This window comes from Oncorhynchus gorbuscha, linkage group LG13 (genome assembly GCF_021184085.1).
Source record: "Oncorhynchus gorbuscha isolate QuinsamMale2020 ecotype Even-year linkage group LG13, OgorEven_v1.0, whole genome shotgun sequence".
In the NCBI taxonomy this organism is placed as follows: domain Eukaryota; kingdom Metazoa; phylum Chordata; class Actinopteri; order Salmoniformes; family Salmonidae; genus Oncorhynchus; species Oncorhynchus gorbuscha.
The window spans coordinates 42,651,330-42,673,495 of record NC_060185.1 but is presented as its reverse complement, the minus strand read 5'-3'; the positions used below and the strand labels follow the sequence as shown (position 1 = coordinate 42,673,495).

The 22,166-nt window shown below is 42.3% G+C and overlaps 1 protein-coding gene across 1 annotated transcript; it reads right to left on the bottom strand.

Annotated features, from left to right (window-relative positions):
• Positions 1-5: 5 nt before the first annotated feature.
• On the bottom strand, positions 6-12,031 carry LOC123992316 (atypical kinase COQ8B, mitochondrial-like). Its single transcript, XM_046293471.1, has 15 exons — positions 11,927-12,031; positions 11,363-11,544; positions 10,824-11,150; positions 8,699-8,765; positions 8,252-8,323; positions 7,979-8,095; positions 6,065-6,150; positions 5,775-5,915; positions 5,169-5,250; positions 4,858-4,951; positions 3,359-3,500; positions 2,412-2,519; positions 1,987-2,052; positions 526-612; positions 6-302 (listed from the first exon to the last, which is right to left on the bottom strand). Exons 2-15 carry the CDS (start codon positions 11,540-11,542, stop codon positions 6-8), a joined length of 1,866 nt encoding a protein of 621 aa, XP_046149427.1. The 5' UTR covers positions 11,543-11,544; positions 11,927-12,031.
• Positions 12,032-22,166: the final 10,135 nt, after the last annotated feature.

The window sequence follows — 22,166 nt, the reverse complement described above, 5'->3', positions numbered from 1 at the left end:
TAAATTTAGGCAGCCTTCTCCTTCTCCAGCCGCCGCTGTTGGTAGGAGTTGTAGATGTCCAGGAACATGTCCTTGCAGGCGATTTTGGCACCAAGCTTGGAACAGATGAGGAAGGAGCCAGCCATCTTGCGGTGCAGGGAGTAGGTCTCCTCCGGGGGCGGGGTGAGGCGGTGACGCAGCATGACGGGGATCAGGCTCTGGATCCGCTGCGTGGTGCTCTGGGTGCCAAAGTCAAATGGGTCAGAGTTGGTGAAGGCCTCGCCCAGAATCATCACCGCCTCCACGTGGGCATCCTGGAATGCCTGGGGAGAGAGGGCATTTCAACACAACAACTCAGTAACACTGAATCTATAACGCTTTGTTAGAACCATGCATCTCCCTTTATTTTTTTTTACTAACTGAAAAGTATAGAACAGTACATGACGATAGAGAGATAGAGAGAGGTAGAGAGGTCATAAACCACACATCAAAAATGTATGCGCTTCATGATACCATAGTTACCACTGCACAAAACTACCCTCCTACCTTGGCCTCAAACCCTGTGAGGAACTTTAGGTCCTTGGATTTCTCCAGGACAGTCTCCCTATCTCCGATGGAGGCTGCGTGCACCACCTGGACACAGACAGACCAACTTAAGTCATCAAAAAGGTTACAGAGAACAAAATCAAAGCCATGATTAGATTCTACCTTTGGTAAATTCAACTGATTGTATACGATTTGGAAAGGCACACAGCCGTTTATACAAAGGTCCCACAGTTGACAGTGCATGTCAGAGTAAAAACCAAGCCATGAGGTTGAAGTAATTGTCAATAGAGCTCCGAGACAGGATCGTGTCGAGGCACAAGACACACCAAGACTCTTCCTAGAGCTGGCCGCCTGGCCAAACTGAGCAATCGGGGGAGAAGGGCCTTGGTCAGGGAGGTGACCAAAAGCCAGATGGTCACTCTGACAGAGCTCCAGAGGGCCTCTGTGGAGATGGGAGAACCTTCCAGAAGGACAACCATCTCTGCAGAACTCCACCAATCAGGCCTTTATGGTAGTGGCCAGATGGAAGCCACTTCTCAGTAAAAGGCACAACCCGCTTGGAGTTTGCCAAAGGGCACCTAAAGGACTCTCAGACCATGAGAAACAAGATTCTCTGGTCTGATGAAACCAAAATTGAACTATTTGGCCTGAATGCCAAGCGTCACTTCTGGAGGAAACCTGGCATCATCCCTATGGTGAAGCATGGTGGAGGCAGCATCATGCTGTGGGAATGTTTTTCAGCGGAAGGGACTGAGAGACCAGTCAGCACCGAGGCAAAGATGAACAGAGCAGAGTAGAGAGATCCTTCATGAAAACCTACTCCAGGGAGCTCAAGACCCCAGACTGGGGCAAACTTTCACCTTCCAAAAGGACAACAACCCTAAGCACACAGCCAAGGCAATGCAGGAGTGGCTTTGGGACAAATCTCAGAATGTCCTTGAGTCACCCAGCCAGAGCCCAGACTTGAACCTGATCGAACATCTCTGGAGAGACCTGAAAATAGCTGTGCCGCGACGCTCCCCATCCAGACAGAGCTTGAGAGGATCTGCAGAGAAGAATGGGAGAAACTCCCCAAATACAGGTGTGCAAAGACTGTAGCGTCCTACCCAAGAAGACTGGAGGCTGTGATCACTGCTTCAACAAAGTACTGAGTAAAGGGTCTTTGTAAATGTGATATTTACAGTTTTTATTTTTAATACGTTAGAAAAACATCCATAACCCCGTTTTTGCTTTGTCATTATGGGGTATTGTGTGTAGACTGAGGAGTATTTTTATTTTAATCTATTTTAGAATATGCTTGTAACGTAACAACATTTAGAAAAGGTAAAGGGGCCTAAATACTTTCTGAATGCACTGTAATTGTTAGGGCACTCGTAGCAAAAAGGTGTCCAGGTAGTCTGTCCCTGTTGCAGTCCATTTTCCTCCGTTTGGTGTTAATGCAGACGACTGAGGTTAATTTACCTGTACGTAATCATCTGTGAAGGCCTCGGGGTAATCCCGGCACGCACCGAAATCCAACAGAATAATCTGGAGACACAGTGGGCAGAGGTTAAACTACATCACATCCCCACCAAAACAACAATCGCCACCTTACAGGTTCATAAATGCAGGAAATATAGTGGTATGTTCTCATGAAAATGAATGTTACATTTTTTGTACATGTATTCTGTTATAAATTCATTAAATTCATTAGATTACAAACTATTTCATCAAAAACTAGCTCGAAGGTCAGAGTCATGGTATTGATGAATGACAAAGCTCAGAAACCCAAATGGCACCCTATTCCCTACATAATCTGTGCACCCTGTGGGCTCTGATCAAATGTAGCACACTATATAGAGAATAGGGTAAATAGCATCTTGTCACAGGATCACTCGCCCTCTCACCTTGTTCTGCTCAGCGTTGTAAAAGAAGTTGGCCCAGTTGGGGTCTGTCTGCATGAAGCGGAACTCAAAGAGCTCTTTCAGACACAGCTGTAGGATTTTGAAGCAGATCTGGGGGGGGGGGTCAGTTTATCACTCCTAGTCTGCATCCCAAATGGCAACCTATTCCACTTTATAGGGAATAATGTGCTATATTCATTTCACATTTCCACAAACTTCAAAATGTTTCCTTTCAAATGAAATCAAGAATATATATATATCCTTGCTTCAGGTCCTGAGCTACAGGTTTGGGTAAGTCATTTTTTGAGAACATTTTAAAAAGGGTCCAATCCTTAATAATCCTCTCAGTTTTCTGTGGTTTTCATTTCATCCCAATGCCACAGGTGCTGAATCATGAGTGAAACATTGTTCACAAAGTAAGAACCTGGAACCATTTTAAACCACACTCTACAAATCACTAGAGCCATCTAATAAATATACATGATTCCTCTACTGTAGAGACATTGGCATATGTGATTCATTGCTTCAGGATTTTGGGGGAAATGCCTAATTTCTGGTACAGCTGGTCTGCAGAGTCATAGTTTAGCTACCTATCTAATGTTTAAGGCAGAGTTTCCCAAACCCAGTCTTCAGGACCCCAAGGCGTGCCCGTTTTGGTTTTTGCCCTAGCACTACCCAGCTAATTCAAATAATCAACTAATCATCAAGCTTGGATAATATGAATCAGCTGTGTAGTTAGGGCAAAAAACAAAACTTGCCTTGGGAAAGTTGGGTTAAGGGCAGTCATAGCTACAAAAAGTTATCCGGTCAGTCAACCAGTCACCGAGTTAGACTAAGGGTAGGTAATGATGTGGCCACAACATCACCCCACAGCGCTACCAGGAAAAAGACCATTCACCACATTCACCCATGTTTATTCTCCTGGGCGGAGATCAGAGGTCAGCTCTTACCTGGTTCCTTGTCTCCTGGTCCAGATCTACACAGCTGTCCAGCGGTACCCCTGACACCAGCTCCATGGCCAGAACCCTCCTTCCTGACAGCTCATCCACCACAAATGGCACGTGGAAAAATGGGTCATCTGCCAAAAGTGACCTGAGGCAGACACAAATCAAATCTGCTCAACAGGACTAAACTGGTACATTACTATGAATCACTATACAACAGGCACACAAAGTGGACTACCATCAGATTCACAGTGTATCCACACTGGATGGCTCTGACCTTGAATATGTGGACACCTATAAGTACCTAGGTGTCTGGCTAGACTGCAAACTCTCCTTCCAGACCCATATCAAACATCTCCAATCGAAAATCAAATCAAGAATCGGCTTTCTATTCCGCAACAAAGCCTCCTTCACTCACGCTGCCAAGCTTACCCTAGTAAAACTGACTATCCTACCGATCCTCGACTTCGGCGACGTCATCTACAAAATTGCTTCCAACACTCTACTCAGCAAACTGGATGCAGTTTATCACAGTGCCATCTGTTTTGTCACTAAAGCACCTTATACTACCCACCACTGCGACTTGTATGCTCTAGTCGGCTGGCCCTCGCTACATATTCGTCGCCGGACCCACTGGCTTCAGGTCATCTACAAGGCCATGCTAGGCAAAGCTCCGCCTTATCTCAGCTCACTGGTCACGATGGCAACACCCATCCGTAGCACGCGCTCCAGCAGGTGTATCTCATTGATCATCCCTAAAGCCAACACCTCATTCGGCCGCCTTTCGTTCCAGTACTATGCTGCCTGTGACTGGAACGAATTGCAAAAATCGCTGAAGTTGGAGACTTTTATCTCCCTCACCAACTTCAAACATCAGCTAGCTGAGCAGCTAACCGATCGCTGCAGCTGTACATAATCTATTGGTAAATAGCACACCCATTTTCACCTACCTCATCCCCACAGTTTTTATTTATTTACTTTTCTGCTCTTTTGCACACCAATATCTCTACCTGTACATGATCATCTGATCATTTATCACTCCAGTGTTAATCTGCAATATTGTAATTATTTGCCTACCTCTTCATGCCTTTTGCACACATTGTATATAGACTCCCCTTTTTTTTCTCTGTGTTATTGACTTGTTAATGGTTTACTCCATGTGTAACTCTGTGTTGTCTGTTCACACTGCTATGCTTTATCTTGGCCAGGTCGCAGTTGCAAATGAGAACCTGTTCTCAACTAGCCTACCTGGTTAAATAAAATAAATAAATAAAAAATATTAGAGAAAGTATCATCTTGATAGTAACTAAATAAATCTAGAAAATAAAATGAGGGCCAGCATCCCCATCTGAGGAAAGTGGTATTTTAAGTGGTATTTAATTTATAGTCACTGTATAGTAACATTTGGATACACTAAGAGGACTACTATAGGCTATTCAAGTTAATGAGCAGTCCTTCTGAAGAGACTTCATGCTTTATGACAGACTCAGAGGTGTAGGGCTTACTTAAAATGCTTGGCACTCTCCGCCTCTCTCTTGTAGTCACACTCCCATGCCAGCTCTCTTTGAAGGACCTCTAGACTACTGTCTGCAAACAAGCCTGCAAGAAAATAAATGTCAACATCAGTGAGGCAGCCTCCTCGTGGCATTCTCCCAAGCACTTGGAACGTTCTCACTACAAAGCATTCAATACAGAGGACCAATTATTATTTAAGCTTTGAGATCCTTTTTGTAGTGAAAAGCGCTATATAAGTTGAATAAATTCTTATTATCATCATCATCGTTATTACAATAGGTTTAGATCTCTGAACCCTTACCCTCTGGTAGAACAAGACTCATCTTCAGCACAGACATCAGGTTGTTGATGTCACTGTGGATGCTCTCAGCTACTCCTGGGTACTGCAATGGAGAGAGAGAGAGAGAAGATCAAAGACTGTCTGAGAATATCAATAATTGAATCTTAGAGCTCCCATGACAAAACAGAGAGAATTTCTTCACCAGAACAATAAACCTTTTTTTTTTTACAAGTTAATGTTTAACAAAAAATATATATATATACACATTTAAAAAAACACACCCAACCACTAACTAGGGGTCGGGATGTTAAGATTGTTTTTTTTCATCCAAAGATTTTACAATGACAAATTAAACCTATATTCATGGGTCAGTGACTGATACCATTACTAAAGCTACCATTACTATACTAAGCTACCATTACTATACTATAGCTACCATTACTATACTAAGCTACCATTACTATACTAAGCTACCATTACTATACTAAGCTACCATTACTATACTAAGCTACCATTACTATACTAAGCTACCATTACTATACTAAGCTACCATTACTATAGCTACTGAACCTGGCATTGGAGACTGGTTCTCTTTGGATGTCAAAGGATATTTATGGGAACCCTCACCTGGATCTTCATGGCGACCTCCCTGCCATCTTGCAGCATCCCGTGATGCACCTGGCCAATTGATGCGGCGGCGAAGGGCTTGTCCTCAAACGACGACAGCTTCTCCCTCCAGCCCGCACCTAGCTCCTCCTCCAGAACTTTCTGCAGTCACATACCCAGCAGAGGGGACATCAGTCTAGAAGTCCAACACAATTCCAATATGACTTGCAAACAGTCAAAATATATGGAATGTCTTTCTGTACTATACAATAACTGAAGATCAAGACGATATGAGTGTATGCATGACGCACATTCATCTGCCAGGCGGGCATGAAGTCCGCGCTCTGTCGGACCCGCTCAAAGATCTTCTGTAGCTGGGGGTTTATGAAGGAGTTATCTACCAGGAAGAACACAAGTGTTAGATTGACCTAGTATACAGTGCATTCAGAAAATATTCAGACCCCTTCCCTTTTTCCACATTTTGTTACATTATAGCCTTATTCGAAAATTGATTAAATATTTATGGGTTTCCTCAATCTACACACAATACTCTAATGACAAAGTGAAAAAAAATTGGGGGGAATTTTAGCAAATGTATTCAAAATAAAAAACAGAAATGCCTTATATACCTAAGTATTCAGACCCTTTGCTATGAGACTCGGAATTGAGCTCAGGTGCATCCTGTTTCATTGATCATCCTTGAGATGTTTCTACAACTTGGAGTCCACCTGTGGTAAATTCAATTGACTGGACAGGATTTGGAAAGGCACCCACCTGTCTATATAAGGTCCCACAGCTGACAGTGCATGTCAGAGCAAAAACCAAGGCATGAGGTTGAAGGAATTGTCCATAGCGCTCAGAGACAGGATTGTGTCGAGGCACAGATCTGGGGAAGGGTATCAAAAGAAAATGCATGCAGCATTGAAGGTCCAGAACACAGTGGCCTCCATTCTTAAATGGAAGAAGTTTGGAACCACCAAGACCGTTCCTAGAGCTGGCCGCCTAGCCAAACTGAGCAATCAGGGGAGAAGCGCCTTGGTCAGGGAGTTGACCAATAACCAGATGGTCACTGACAGAGCTCCTCTGTGGAGATAGGAAAACATTCCAGAAGGACAAACTTCTCTGCAGCATCAATCTGGCCTTTATGGTAGAGTAGCCAGACGGAAGCCATTTCTCAGTAAAGGGCACATGACAGCCCGCTTGGAGTTTGCCAAAAGGCACCCAAAGGGCTCTCAGACCATGAGAAATAAGAATCTCTGGTCTGATTAAACCAAGATTGAACCCTTTGGCCTGAATGTCAAGCGTCACATCTGGAGGAAACCTGGCACCACCCATACGGTGAATCACTTTAGTGTTTTTTACGTAATTTTTGTTGTTGTTGTACTGCATGTGTGTTTATAGTTTTGTTTAATGTTGTGTTAGTGTATGTAAGTGGTTTTGTCTGAAACTTTGTCCCCCTGCTGCTATTGGACAAGGTCTCCCTTTACAGGAAAAAACGGTATAAATAAAGGTCAAATTAATAAATGGTGGTGGCAGCATCATGCTGTGGGGATGTTTTTCAGCGGCAGGGACTGGGGAGACTAGTCGGAATCGAGGAAAAGCTGAACAGAGCAAAGTACAGAGAGATCCCTGATGAAAACATGCTCCAGAGCACACAGGACCTCAGACTGGGGAAAAGGTTCACCTTCCAACAGGACAAAGACCCTAAGCACACAGCCAAGACAACGCAGGAGTGGCTTTGGGGCAAGTCTCGAAATGTCCTTGAGTGGCCCAGCCAGAACCCAGACTTGAAACCGATCAAACATCTCTGTTAGAGACCTGAAAATAGCTGTGCAGCGATGCTCCCTATTCCAACCTGACAGAGCTTTAGAGGATCTGCAGAGAATGGGAGGAACTCCAAGCTTGCAGGGTCATACCCAAGAAGCATCAAGGCTGTAATCGCAGCCAAAGGTGGTTCAACAATGTACTGAGTAAAGAGTCTGATTACTTATGCAGATGTGATATTTCAATTTCTAATACATTTTCAAACATTTCTAAACCCGTTTTTACATTGTCATTGTGTATAGATTCAGGGAGAGAAAAAATACAATTTTAGAATAAACAAAATGTGTAAAAAGTCAGATGGTCTGAATATTTAGATGCAGCATAACCATCGAACAAGTATTCCAAGTAATTTCATCAAAGTTAATGTGGTGGGTGACAGAGGGGAGGGTAGATCACTATACCTTGTATACTGAGCATCTGTCCTATTTTGAGGGCTGCCCCTCTGACTTTGCACAAGGTGTTCACTATCCTCTCGGCATTGGCCTCAGACAAGAGAGGTGAATCCAACAGGGCACCCTCTGAGAGAGACATGGTGGAGTTTATTACAGTTAATTACAAAACAAAACAAACTTCAGTCAGTCCAGCCTGGCGGCCAATCGTACAACCTCCAGAGCCATTTATCATGCAGCTTCTTCATCTCAGGGTCTGTTTCAGAGATGCATGGAGAAACCTACCTGCACGCTTGGCGCCCATAGATTGCTTCGCCACCTCTACAATGGCACCTAGTCCCAGCCCGACTGCCAGACCTGCCAAGGAGGCAGACATAAGGAACTACGGTAAGTGTGCCTACCACTATATGCATTCACTTCTGAGACACACCGATCACACAGTAACATGTACCATTTTAGAGGAGTCACAGAGAGCTTGGTGTAAGTGATCGTATAGAGGTATACTTGACTCAAAGTCATAGGGACAGGGCTGTGCAATGACGTCATGACTATAATAGTTGACTTAAGAAAGTATTAGAAATAAAGATTGATTGTAATATAGCTGCATGCTGGCTGGGTCATGTTTCCTTAGACATCAGTTGTATGTCATTCTAGCAATAGAATCCTATAGCTGTACCTAATACAACTTCAATATCTGGGGGTGATTTACATTAATTGCAGTGAAACGCTTACCCCCGAAGTTAACCAGCCTGCTGATTCTCGTGGCAGGGACCTTCCTCTCTCTTGCACGATCACTAAGCTGTAAAAATGAGAACGTTAAAACGGTGACAATCAAATTTGCTAATTTGAGCTAATGCCAAAGGACAACACTGCACTTTAAGACATGTTATATACACACACACACACACATACATACCACACACAGTGGGGCAAAAAGTATTTAGTTTGCCACCAATTGTGCAAGTTCTCCCACTTAAAAAGATGAGGCCTGTAATTTCCATCATAGGTACACTTCAACTATGACAGACAATTAGAAAAGAAATCCAGAAAATCACATTGCAAATAAATTCATTAAAAATCGTACAAATTATGGTGGAAAATAAGTATTTGGTCACCTACAAACAAGCAAGATTTCTGGCTCTCACAGACCTATAACAACTTCTTTAAGAGGCTCCTCTGTCCTCCACTCGTTACCTGTATTAATGGCACCTGTTTGAACTTGTTATCAGTATAAAAGACACCTGTCCACAACCTCAAACATCACACTCCAAACTCCACTATGGCCAAGACCAAAGAGCTGTCAAAGGACACCAAAAACAAAATTGTAGACCTGCACCAGGCTGGGAAGACTGAATCTGTAACAGGTAAGCAGCTTGGTTTGATGAAATCAACTGTGGGAGCAATTATTAGGAAATGGAAGACATACAAGATCACTGATAATCTCCCTCGATCTGGGGCTCCACGCAAGATCTCACCCCATGGGGTCAAAATGATCAAAAGAACGGTGAGCAAAAATCCCAGAACCACACGGGGGGACCTAGTGAATGACCTGCAGAGAGCTGGGGCCAAAGTAAGAAAGCCTACCATCAGTAACACTACGCCGCCAGGGACTCAAATCCTGCAGTGCCAGACGTGTCCCCCTGCTTAAGCCAGGACATGTCCAGGCCTGTCTGAAGTTTGCTAGAGAGCATTTGGATGATTCAGAAGATTGGTAGAATGTCATATGGTCAGGTGAAACCAAAATATAACTTTTCGGTAAAAACTCAACTCGTCGTGTTTGGAGGACAAAGAATGCTGAGTTGCATCCAAAGAACACCATACCTACTGTGAAGCCTCCTTCCATCAGCAAGGGCATAGAAGATGAAACGTGGCTGGGTCTTTCAGCATGACAATGATCCCAAACACACCGCCCGGGCAACGAAGGAGTTGCTTCGTAAGAAGCATTTCAAGGTCCTGGAGTGGCCTAGCCAGTCTCCAGATCTCAACCCCATAGAGAATATTTGGAGGGAGTCGAAAGTCCGTGTTGCCCAGCAACAGCCCCAAAACATCACTGCTCTAGAGGAGATATGCATGGAGGAATGGGCCAAAATACCAGCAACAGCGTGTCAAAACCCTGTGAAAACATTTGACCTCTGTCATTGCCAACAAAGGGGAAATAACAAAGTATTGAGAAACTTATTTTCCACCACAATTTGCAAATAAATTCATTAAAAATCCTACAATTTTTTTTCTTCTCATTTTGTCTATCATAGTTGAAGTGTACCTATGATGAAAATTACAGACCTCTCTCATCTTTTTAAGTGGGAGAACTTGCACAATTGGTGGCGGAATAAATAAGCGCTCCCTAACCCCGGACTGCGCTAGGCCAATTGTGCGTCGCCCCACGGACCTCCCGGTCGCGGCCGGTTGCAACAGAGCCTGGGCGAGAACCCAGTCTCTGGTGGCACAGCTGGCGCTGCAGTACAGCGCCCTTAACCACTGCGCCACCTGGGAGGCTGGTTCTATAACATTTTGGATTGACTGAGAGAAATGGTTTGTTCAACAATAAAATTAATCCTGTGGAATACAATTTTTCTAATAATTGTGCACGCAGCGTGTGTGTATATATATCAAATTGGTTCATCAAAGATTTTTAGATTTACAATATTCATGAGAAGCACAATACAGTAGGCCTACGTATAAAAACAGTCATTGGATACTTCTTTAGACATGGGGAAATTATTTCCTAATATAGCACAGACCAACTTAAACCCCAATGTCCCCATCATGATTTACACCTACAACATCAAAACCCAGTCAGTGGAACAGCCCACACATGAGATCAAAGACAATCAGGAGGTAAGCCTACACCACTGACCTTCTGCCTAACAATAGGCCTGGCAAATGCCTGCTTGGACTCCCTGGCCTTCTTGATGTCCTCTGGGGTGAGTCTGGCCACTACTGAGTCATGGAAAAACCTGCTGTGCCATTGCGTCGAGGCAATGTGCAGGAACCGGGCACTTTGGCCGGGCCAGCCTGCTCCCCTTGATCCCCCAGCTGGGCTGAGAGGCGCTCCTCTGGGCATCTCTGTGGCCTCGAGGCCTGTTGGGAATTCGGAGCCCACCGCCCATTTAGCAGCCTCGTCTGGATCCATTTCCTCCCATCCCTCAGCATCAGGGAACACATCCTCCTTGATGGACTGTTGCTGAATATGGAAAAAGTCACATTCAGTGCCTCATTCAATGTCACTCCAGGCAATATACACCATGCAGCATGCAATTGTATTTGGCAGAGTATTATAACACTTTATGTAGCCTAAAAGCTGTAAATGACATTGAACTGTGATTATGTCTCCAATGTCCGTCTATCTATTTGATGTGTGCAGAAAGGCCCCCCTTCTCTCCCATTTGAACATACCGTGGCAGCACCACCCATGACTGTGCCAATCACGCCCTCGACCACCTCCTGGGCAGCTTTGAAGCCAGTGCCCAGAGTGGAGTTACAGGCCATTAGCCTCAGCATCTCCCCTTGTGTGTTGGTAAATGCATGGCCAACCTTCCCTGCTCCCCGCAGCACCTGAAACACCTCAGCTAGCATAACTGGAAAGACAAACACATGCACACTTTAAACAATCTAGCTACCAATACATTTAGTCTAAGCTTCGCTTATCATTGAAGATGATTCAGTGAGCATGACATGTAATACAGACACGTGTGGCTGAGACCTGCACTCATGAGCTAAGGCTTTAACTAGCTAAGTGACTTACATCATTTCCAAAGACGTTACCGTTTGATTACCGAGTGAAGATAGTGGTGCAAATTTAAAACATTTAGTTGGGTAACGTTGAATGCATACATTTAAACCAAGCCTGTTGTTCACACTAGCTTCTATATTAGGCTTCACACCCCAACACCAGAGCTAATTAATCACTTAGTTAACTTTAGCTAGTTAAAATATACAGAGGAATTGTCAGTCACTTACTATAGAAGAAGGGATGCTTCCTATAAACCGTGGAGTAACAGATGGCTGTCCTCTTGTCCGTGAAGTAGATAGACGCTGTTTTGCAACAACTTTCAAACCCGGAAATAGAGCTTTGACTAAATTGACAGACGTGCCTGTGGTCCAACTGCGCCCCGCGAAATATGAGAAGGCGGGCATAATATAATTAGACCAATCATACGGCACGTTTAAATTATTTAACGTATGATTAACGGAAGAAAGTATGTCCACTGAACAAATCAGAGAAGTGACAGGAGAAGCTACGGTAACCCAATGGCCAATCACTTTTAAAGGTCGTATCATGTTGGAGCAGGACCAAAATGCAAGTGTTTGGAATGTAGTTACAAAATCATGATGATGGTGTTGATGCTTAGTGGCGTGTATTTGTGTTTGAAAATTTAGAAATATAAAATAATGTATCTTTCGTCTCTCTGTCTTTCATAAGACGTTCAATTCACAAGAGGCTGAATGTATCTCATCAGAAAAAGCATACGAGCGAGCGATACAGCGCCCCTCTGTCTCTGTATGTGTAGCCCATCTATCGGATGCTATGTTGCTGCAGCCAGCCAGCGCCAGCGTCTGCTCAAAAAGAGTCCCCTTCGATCACACCGACAAGGAGTTGCGTTTTAGTACAGTACACCAGAATTATATGAATTTCCAATGAAACACTGAGTTTGCCTTGCTGCGTTGCAGAGGCAGTTGCAGTGCGTTGTGTGTGGTACATACATTGGATTTATCGAACGTAAGCTTCAAACTGTCTGGTAGACTACTTGGCAGAAATGGTAGCAGAAGGCAAATGCTGAACTTTTGTTTGGACACATATCCAGATGATGCTGCTTACTATTTTGCGGAATGATACTACAGTGGGGCAAAATGTTATGCAGCATTTAACTAAGGTAGAGAAACAACTACATATCACAGTCATAGCAAGTAACGATTGTTGTTACTGTTACTTAGAATGTTATAGTGAAGGCATGTACAGTGGGGCACTATGCACTATGCATAAATCACTCCACCATTTCCTGGTTACTAAAATTCTAATAGTTTGCTTAATTTCCATTTGTGACAAAACAAGCAAGTGTAGAGAATCATTGTACCATCTAAACTGCTGTGAAATATATTTATAACCCAAAATATCGTACTTTCGGTTGTTTGAACTAGTGTACAAAACCAAAAGTAAAATAAGCAAAAACAAAATAACGAGAAGCATAGCGCACATAGAATAGATCTACCGCTTCTTTGACTTGCTTTCAATGAGTGACAGATCTATAACACACATGTCTGAGAATTTGGTCAGGTCGCCCCAAAAATTTACATATTGCAGCTTTAATGAGAATAATTTATTTTGACAGTACTGTCTGCAACTGTAACTACATGTGGAAGGTCTGGGAGCATGTATTTTTAATGTACACATGACACAGTAAGATGGTAATTACACAATAATAGCTAGCCATAAGAATACATTTACTACAAATAAGATAAATAAATGGTTTAAAGTTCAGTTAATGGGTGTTTACGTGCATGATTCCCAAGTGTGTGTGTGTGTGTGTGTGTGTGTGTGTGTGTGTGTGTGTGTGTGTGTGTGTGTGTGTGTGTGTGTGTGTGTGTGTGTGTGTGTGTTCATGCATGGGGCCAAACACTCAGCAGTTCCATCTGGTCATCTGCTGGACTGTATCAGCTGCTCTAAGCTCCTTATACACACAAACATGTGCTACCATTTGCATGCATGGCCATCATGCATTTGAAGAGGCAGTATAAAATCTTGGCACACAAGTTTCTTACAGTTTTTATTATAAATCACTTAAAAGCATTAGTATTTTGTCAAATCTCAAGCAATGATTAAATCCCCAAATACATTTACAGGACTTATAACGATCATCTACTCTTTGTACCCTGACAGTACGTCAACTTGACCACTTTATTGCAAAATACAAATGTCATCCGTCAATGCATTCAGTTTTGTTGAGAGAATGTTCACACATTGTTTAGACCAGTGGAAAACAAAGTTGCATTGATGGTTTCTTTTAAACTGTAAATACAGTGGGAGGAAAGTTTTTTTACCAGTCCTAAATCATATACGATGTAAAGCGAGACCTGCACTTTAAGGACTGTTTGGAGTTCAATGGGCTTTCTAAAAAGCTCAGAGATGCTGAAAATGTTGGGCTAACGATATACATTGGACACATTGAGGGTTCCTTTCTTTTTACTTCATTTGTATATGTAGTAATAATACTGTGAGCGAGAGCGAGACACTATTCTGAGCCTGACTACACTGATGCGGGAGGTAACCACCACATATTTGGATCCCTCTTCTTGTAGAGTTGCCTTATTATAAATAATAGAAACAGTCCTGACCAAATACTGAACAGAAATCTCTGTCAGGCCTTAGGCCTGTACATGCTTAATGGTAGAATCAGAGGGGACTCTTTAGGTCAGTTTACTTACTGTCCCACTTGTCTTGGGACAAGTGTAGTCGATTATGCCATCACTGACATCGACCCCTCCATTAGTGCATTCACTGTCAAACCACAGACACCATTGCCAGATCAACGTGTTTCTAAAGAAATTAACCAGCAATACTCAGAAATTTGTTTGTTTTTTAAAACAGACCAAAAAAAAAACCTCTACAACATGAACCAATCATACAGCTGGGCTCCAAACAGTGCAGAGATTCATTGAAACGTTGAACTCAAATTAACTCTATACAGCTCTTCAATAACTCACAATACCAAAACAATAGAGGTGTCAATTCAGCTACTCAATACATCAATTGCATATTCCAAAATGCAGCATCAAAAGCAAATGAGAAAACCAAAGAAATGCAACATCAGAAAACAAAATGTTTCTGAAAATGGTTTGATAAAATGAAAAACAATTAGAAAACACTTAAGACAAGTGTCAAATGAAAAACAAGTATCAAAACAATCCAGAGCTATGCCATGAATACTTCTGAAATTCTGAAAACCGAATACAAACACTGAAACGCAAGAAGATGAATTATACCAATAAGACACTTGATGAAATTTAAAACACAATTTACCAAAATCAGTGCTGGGACATTTAGAACAATTTAAGCACAACAAAGCTTAAATTGTTCAACATAGTACAAACTTCTGGCTGCTTCCCTGATGTCTGGAGCCAGGGGCTCATCTCCCCTATTCACAAAAGTGGAGACAAATCAGACCCCAATAATTACAGGGGAATTTGTGAACAGCAACTCGGGAAAGGTTCTGCAGCATTTTGAATTCAAGAATTTCTTCTAGAAACAAAATATAATAAGTAAATGTCAAATTGGCTTTCTCCCCAACCATCACACTACTGACCATACACTAATAAACACATCCAACCCCCCCCCAAAAAAAATCTGGTAAGGTGTATGACTTAATGAAATGTATGTACACAGAAGTGTTCAATAAAAATACATATTTTCATAACCCAGTTGTGCGAGACAAGGCTGCAGTTTGAGTCCACACCTTTTCAACATTTATAGAAGTGAATTAGACCATTCTCCAGCCCCAGGACACACTATACTATTTGACAGAGGTAAAATACTATGTGCTAAAATACTATGTGCTAAAATGCTATGTGCTAAGGATTTTGTTCTTCTATCACCAACCAAAGAAGGTCTTCAACAGAACCTTAACATTCTAGAGCAATATTGCCATAATTGGGCCCTCATCGTAAATAAAATGTAAAAAACAAAAATGATTTTCCAGAAAGAAAAATAATGTCAGACACAAATATAAATTCACCCTGAACATCACCATGATTGAACGCACACACAAAAAATAATCACACCTTGGTCTGACCATATCTGCATCAGGAAACGTTAATATGGCAGTGAATGCACTCAAAGAAAAATACTGCAGAGCATTGTATGCAATAAAAGTGAAATTATTAAAAATCAACATCCCAATTAGAATTTGTACCAAAATATTTGACAGCGTAAAACTGGACTTTAAAATGTGGGACAAACATCCTACATGCAGAATTCTGTCAGAAAAATGCTACAATTCCAAAGAAATACCAACCAATAGGTGTCATGAAATCTCAGGGAGGAAAATGTGTAGATTCACACACGGCAGGTGATTATTTAGTCTTTGCAGGAATCATGGTCACATGCAGTGGTCATACACATGTAGGCAAACAGGCAGGTATATCAAAACTAGGACTGAAGGCTATAACTGGATCTCACAAACAATCTAGGACAAGGCTTAGTAGAGTCAAAACAAACAATACCTCAAAGGTACAAACAAAATGAACTGAACAAATTCAAGTCTCCAATTTAAAGCACTTCAAACCCAAGAGCTGAGCCCAGAAACGAGCCCTTTGTCAGCTGGTGTTGGACTTCACCAACCAAGCTGACACCAGTACTGCTCCAAAAGAAAGAATTACAATAAACTAAATCATTAACCAATCAAGGACTCACTTTACAACATTGGAAAACAATACAAAATCCCAAAGCCGTATAAATTGCTATTTGGCCCTAAACAGAGAATATGAATTGTCTGATTATCTCTACTCAGTCAGAAATACGAAGCAGAGACAGATCCTTACCAAGTACAGGCTGAATGACCAATTGGCAATAGAAACCGGCAGACAAAAAGACATGGCTACCCAAAGAGGAGTGTGTATGTAGTCACTGCACACCAGGGGAGGTAGAAACAAAGATGTACTTTCTCCTTTACTGTGATAAATATTCCTCACCAAGATTTTCACTATTTACAGAAATTACTAAATGTATTCCAAATTTTAACTTACTAAATCCAGAGAAAAAACAAACATAGTAAACAATAACTTAAGTATTGGTATTACTATTATTCCAAATAGTAGTGGTATGGGTAGTAGGGGTGATGGTAGTGACAGCAGTTTAGTGACGGTAGTAGTGGTACTGATGTAACGGTGAGGATGACAGTTAGTTATAAGTTAGGCATAGTTTCATTTTCCATGTTTAGCCATTTATATTTCTACTATTGACTGTTACCACTTTGTTGTTATTAACTCCCATTTTGTCACGATCGTCGTATGGAGGAGACCAAGGCGCAGCATGGTAAGCGTACATACTTCTTTAAACACTGAACAAACAAAATGAACCGTGAAGCTAATATGGCTAGTGCAGACAGGCAACTAAACATAGACTATGAACCCACAAACTACCCAAGGAATATGGCTACCTAAATATGGTTCTGTTACGACTTCTATAAATGGTGCGGTGGAGTCAAACGCAGAGAGCAGGTAATGTCGTAAGTGAATCTATTTATTCCAACGACAGCGGAGACATGGACACGCCAACACTAGGGCGCATGAAACAACCCGTCCAAAATACACAGGACTAAAACTGTCCGGAAAATAATGAGATAACACAAATACACCAACACCAAAATAACAGAACAAGCCCGCACAAATACCCAGCGGGCCTAGTGCCCTTAAATAGCCTACAAACAAACACTAACTCAAAACAGGTGTACCCAATTAAACCCAATAAACAGAAACAAACGGAAAGGGATCCGATGGCAGCTAATAGGCCGGCGACAACGACCGCCGAGCGCCGCCCGAACAGGAAGAGGCACCATCTTCGGCGGGATTCGTGACAGGTCCCCAATCAGAGACAACAATAAACAGCTGCCTCTGATCGAGAACCAATCTAGGTAACCACAAACATATAAACACCTAGACTTACAAAGTCCCCATGACATACAAAACCCCTAGACAATGAAAACCACCCTCATCACACCCTGACCTAACCAAAATAATAAAGAAAACAAAGATAACTAAGGTCAGGGTGTGACACATTTTATATTATTATTTGTTATTCATTATTATTTTATTACAATGTATATTGTATACATTGTTGCTTTGGCAATATTGACGCAATGTTTTTCATGCCAATAAAGCAGCGTGAATTTGAATTTGAATTTGAGAGAGGAAAACAGGCTATGTGCACACTGGCCACAAAATGAGGTGGAAAGTGAACTGCACTTCCTAACCTCCTGCCCAATGTATGACCATATTAGAGACACATTTCCCTCAGATTACACAGACCCACAAAGAATTCCAAAACAAATCCAATTTGATAATTTGTAAGTCGCTCTGGATAAGAGCGTCTGCTAAATGACTTAAATGTAAATGTCAATGATAAACTCCCATATCTATTGGGTGACATACTCGGCCTTGTCTCATGATGGTAAGTTGGTGGTTGAAGATGTCCCTCTAGTGGTGTGGGGGCTGCGCTTTGGCAAAGTGGTTGGGGTTATATCCTGCCTGTTTGGCCCTGTCCGGGGGTATCATCGGATGGGGCCACAGTGTCTCCTGACGTCTCCTGTCTCAGCCTCCAGTATTTATGCTGCAGTAGTTTATGTGTCGGGGGCTAGGATCAGTCTGTTATATCTGGAGTACTTCTCCTGTCTTTTCCGGTGTCCTGTGTGAATTTAAGTATGCTCTCTCTAATTCTTTCTTTCTTTCTTTCTTTCTCTCTCTGAGGACCTGAGCCCTAGGACCATGCCTCAGGACTACCTGACATGATGACTCCTTGCTGTCCCCAGTCCACCTGGCCGTGCTGCTGCTCCAGTTTCAACTGTTCTGCCTGCGGCTATGGAACCCTGACCTGTTCACTGGACAGCGATGTCTTTGAAAACATCCATACGGTTAGCATCTCAACCATCGACAGGGTGCTGCATAGAAACTAGATTAGTATGAAACAGCTGTACCGTGTACCATTCCAAAGGAATGAGGACAGAGTTAAGGAGCTACGGTACCAGTATGTACATGTAAAACATATATCTATGTAACTACTTTACAGCAACATTTGATAGTGATACATAGTACAGTAAGCATAAACTGCACACATTTCCATTGCTGTGGAAGGAACATGCAATATATGTACATTTTATGTCACTCTTCCTTACCAAAACAAATTAAACTGTGTGTTCTGGGATATAGCGTATAATGGAGTTGGAATCAAGTTAACCATCTCACAACTTTGTATACGTGGATGATGCTGGCTTCAACCTGACCAGATGCAGAATGCGGGGTCGGAATATCATCGGTCACAGAGCTACTGTGGATTTGCCAGGCCAACGGGGAGGAAATATCCATTCATGTGTGCTGCTATTTCAGAGCATGGTGTCCTAACCCATATCCCCCTTATAGGGCCATACAACACCCAGCATCTACTCAACATTTTAGAGACCCTCTACAGGGCTCTCATCCCTAATGATGAGAGGGGTCTGTTTTGAGAGGATTTGCCAAAGTATGTGGTCATTTGTGATAATGTGAGTTTCCATCGATCAAACATCATAAGGCAATGGTTTGTGACCCACCCGAGGATGCTCATAGAATTCCTCCCACCTTATTCACCATTCCTTAACCTAGTTGAGGAGCATTGAGGTGGAAGGTGTACAATCGTCAGCCACACACAGAGATGACCCTGCTGGCTGCAATGGATGCAGCATGTGAGGACATCACAGTAGACGCCTGCAGAGGATGGATAAGGCATTCCAAAATATTCTTTCCACGTTGCATTGGAAGGGAAAATATCCAGTGTGATGTGGATGAGAATATGCAGGCCGACAGATAGGAACGTCTGGAGAGACAGCACAACAGTGCTGCGGGCAAAGTTGTGCCTTAGGGGTGGTTTCCTGTGTTTCTTTCTAATTTCGTTTTTTTTTCAACCCCATGGGTTGTCCAGCCTCTTTCAATCAATAACCCACATACAATAATGTGTAAATAGTACTGTTGAAATTGATATATGCCATAGATGTACAGCCTTGTGCATTTTCAGTAACTGTCATCCAAACTGTAGCCTAAGTTTACATCAGGTAATACTGTCAAAGTAGACAGTTACATTGACAACATGCCTAAACATTTTGACGACCTTTTTCTTGAACAATGACTCAATGACTTATCATTCTGATGACACTGACATGATCATTGGCATGAATATTTACTTTTGAGAGATGTACTAAGGATTTTTAGTGACTGACTAGCTTTAGAAACATATCTATTGTATATTGCAGTCTGTACAAATTGTTCTGATAAATGCACTTATTATTTTGCACATGGTAGGGATGATGTGAAAAATGCACCAAAGCGACTGAGAGAAACCGTAATAAATGGAAAGCACAATGTTCAGGGCCATACAATTTGTCCATTGTACAGTATACAGTCTACAATGCACTGTACTACAGTATCCATTCTCAGACTTTCTCCTTCCCACCTTCAACAACCTGTTTGCTCTCTGAACTGGCTTATATTGGTTGTGTCGCATCATCTCTCTCTCTCTCTCTCTCTCTCTCTCTCTCTCTCTCTCTCTCTCTCTCTCTCTCTCTCTCTCTCTCTCTCTCTCTCTCTCTGGTTTTATTGGCATCTTTTTAAGTGGGAGAACTTGCACAATTGGTGGCTGACTAAATACTTTTTTGCCCCACTGTAACTTCCACAAAGCTGTGAACGATCTGAAAGACAAGGCAAGAAGGGCATTCTATGTCATCAAAAGGAACATAAAATTTGACATACCAATTAGGATCTGGATTAAAAAATACTTGAATCAGTTATCCATTGCCCTTTATGGTTGTGAGGTCTGGGGTCTGTTCACCAACCAAGAATTCACAAAATGGGACAATCACCAAATTGAGACTCTGCAAAAACATCCTCCATGTACAACGTAGAACACCAAATAATGTACCTTTTCAGCTCGGGGGTTTGAGCTTCCAACCTTCCGGTTACTAGTCCAACACTCTAACCACTAGGCTACCCTGCCGCCCCCCTAAAAGGAAGTAATTCCCAAACCTTCCATAACAAAGCCATCACCTACAGAGAGATGAACCTGGAAAAGAGTCCCCTAAGCAAGCTGGTCCTGGGGCTCTGTTCGCAAACACAAACAGACCCCCAGGATAGCAACACAACTAGACCCAACCAAATCATGAAAAAACAAAAAGATAATTACTTGACACATTGGAAAGAATTAACAAAAAAACAGAGCAAACTAGAATGCTATTTGGCCCTAAACGGAGAGTACACAGTGGCAGAATACCTGACAACTGTGACTGACCCAAACTTAAGGAAAGGTTTGTCTATGTACAGACTCAGTGAGCATAGCCCTGCTATTCAGAAGGCCGCCGTAGGCAGACCTGGCTCTCAAGAGAAGACAGGCTGTGTGCACACTGCCCACAAAATGAGGTGGAAACTGAGCTGCACTTCCTAACCTCCTGCCCAATGTATGACCATATTAGAGACACATATTTCCCTCAGATTACACAGATCCACAAAGAATTTGAAAACACATCTGATTTTGATAAACTCCCATATCTACCGGGGTGAAATACCACAGTGTGCCATCACAGCAGCAAGATGTGTGACCTGTTGCCACAAGAAACGACCAACAAGTGAAGAACAAACACCATTGTAAATACAACCCATATTTATGCTTGTTTATTTTCCCTTTTGTACTTTAATAATTTGTACATCATGTGTTTGTTCTACACTTGTTGGTCGTTTCTTGTGGCAACAGGTCACACATCTTGCTGCTGTGATGGCACACTGTGGTATTTCACCCCGGTAGATATGGGAGTTTATCAAAATCAGATGTGTTTTCAAATTCTTTGTGGATCTGTGTAATCTGAGGGAAATATGGTCATACACTGTACATATTTGTGTTATTTTATCTTTATTTAACCAGGCAAGTCAGTTAAGAACAAATTCTTATTTTCAATGACAGCAGGTTAACTGCCTGTTCAGGGGCAGAACGACAGATTTGTACCTTGTCAGCTCGGGGGTTTGAACTTGCAACCTTCCGGTTACTAGTCCAACGCTCTAACCACTAGGCTACCCTGCCGCCCCTATTACATTTGTAATGTTTTTATTGTCTTTTTGAACTTCTGTGAGTGTAATGTTTACTGTTCATTTGATTGTTTATTTCACTTTTGTATATTATGTACTTCACTTGCTTTGGCAATGTTAACATATTGTAATGACCCTTGGTATATAAGTGCAGATATCGATTCTGCCGCTTGAGCATGCTTTTGGGGCACAGTCGATAGCACGCTGGACTTCGGGCTAGAAGGTCGAGGGTTCGAGGCCTGCTCCCTGCCTGTTTCATTACAATATGTTTCCCATGCCAATAAAGCCCATTGAATTGAACTGAATTGAGAGAGAAGCGGAGGAGTGAGACCTAAGAAGGGGGGTGAGTGGGGCCATATATGCCATATATGGGCACACCATCGACTCT

Coding starts and splice junctions, on each gene's coding strand:
- LOC123992316 (XM_046293471.1), bottom strand. CDS start 11,542: ATGCTAGCTGAGGTGTTTCAGGTGCTGCGGGGAGCAGGGAAGGTTGGC. Junction 6,151..7,978: donor ACAGATGCTCAGTATACAAG/GTATAGTGATCT, acceptor TCTTCCTGGTAG/ATAACTCCTTCATAAACCCC. Junction 4,952..5,168: donor GAGTCTTGTTCTACCAGAGG/GTAAGGGTTCAG, acceptor ATTTTCTTGCAG/GCTTGTTTGCAGACAGTAGT.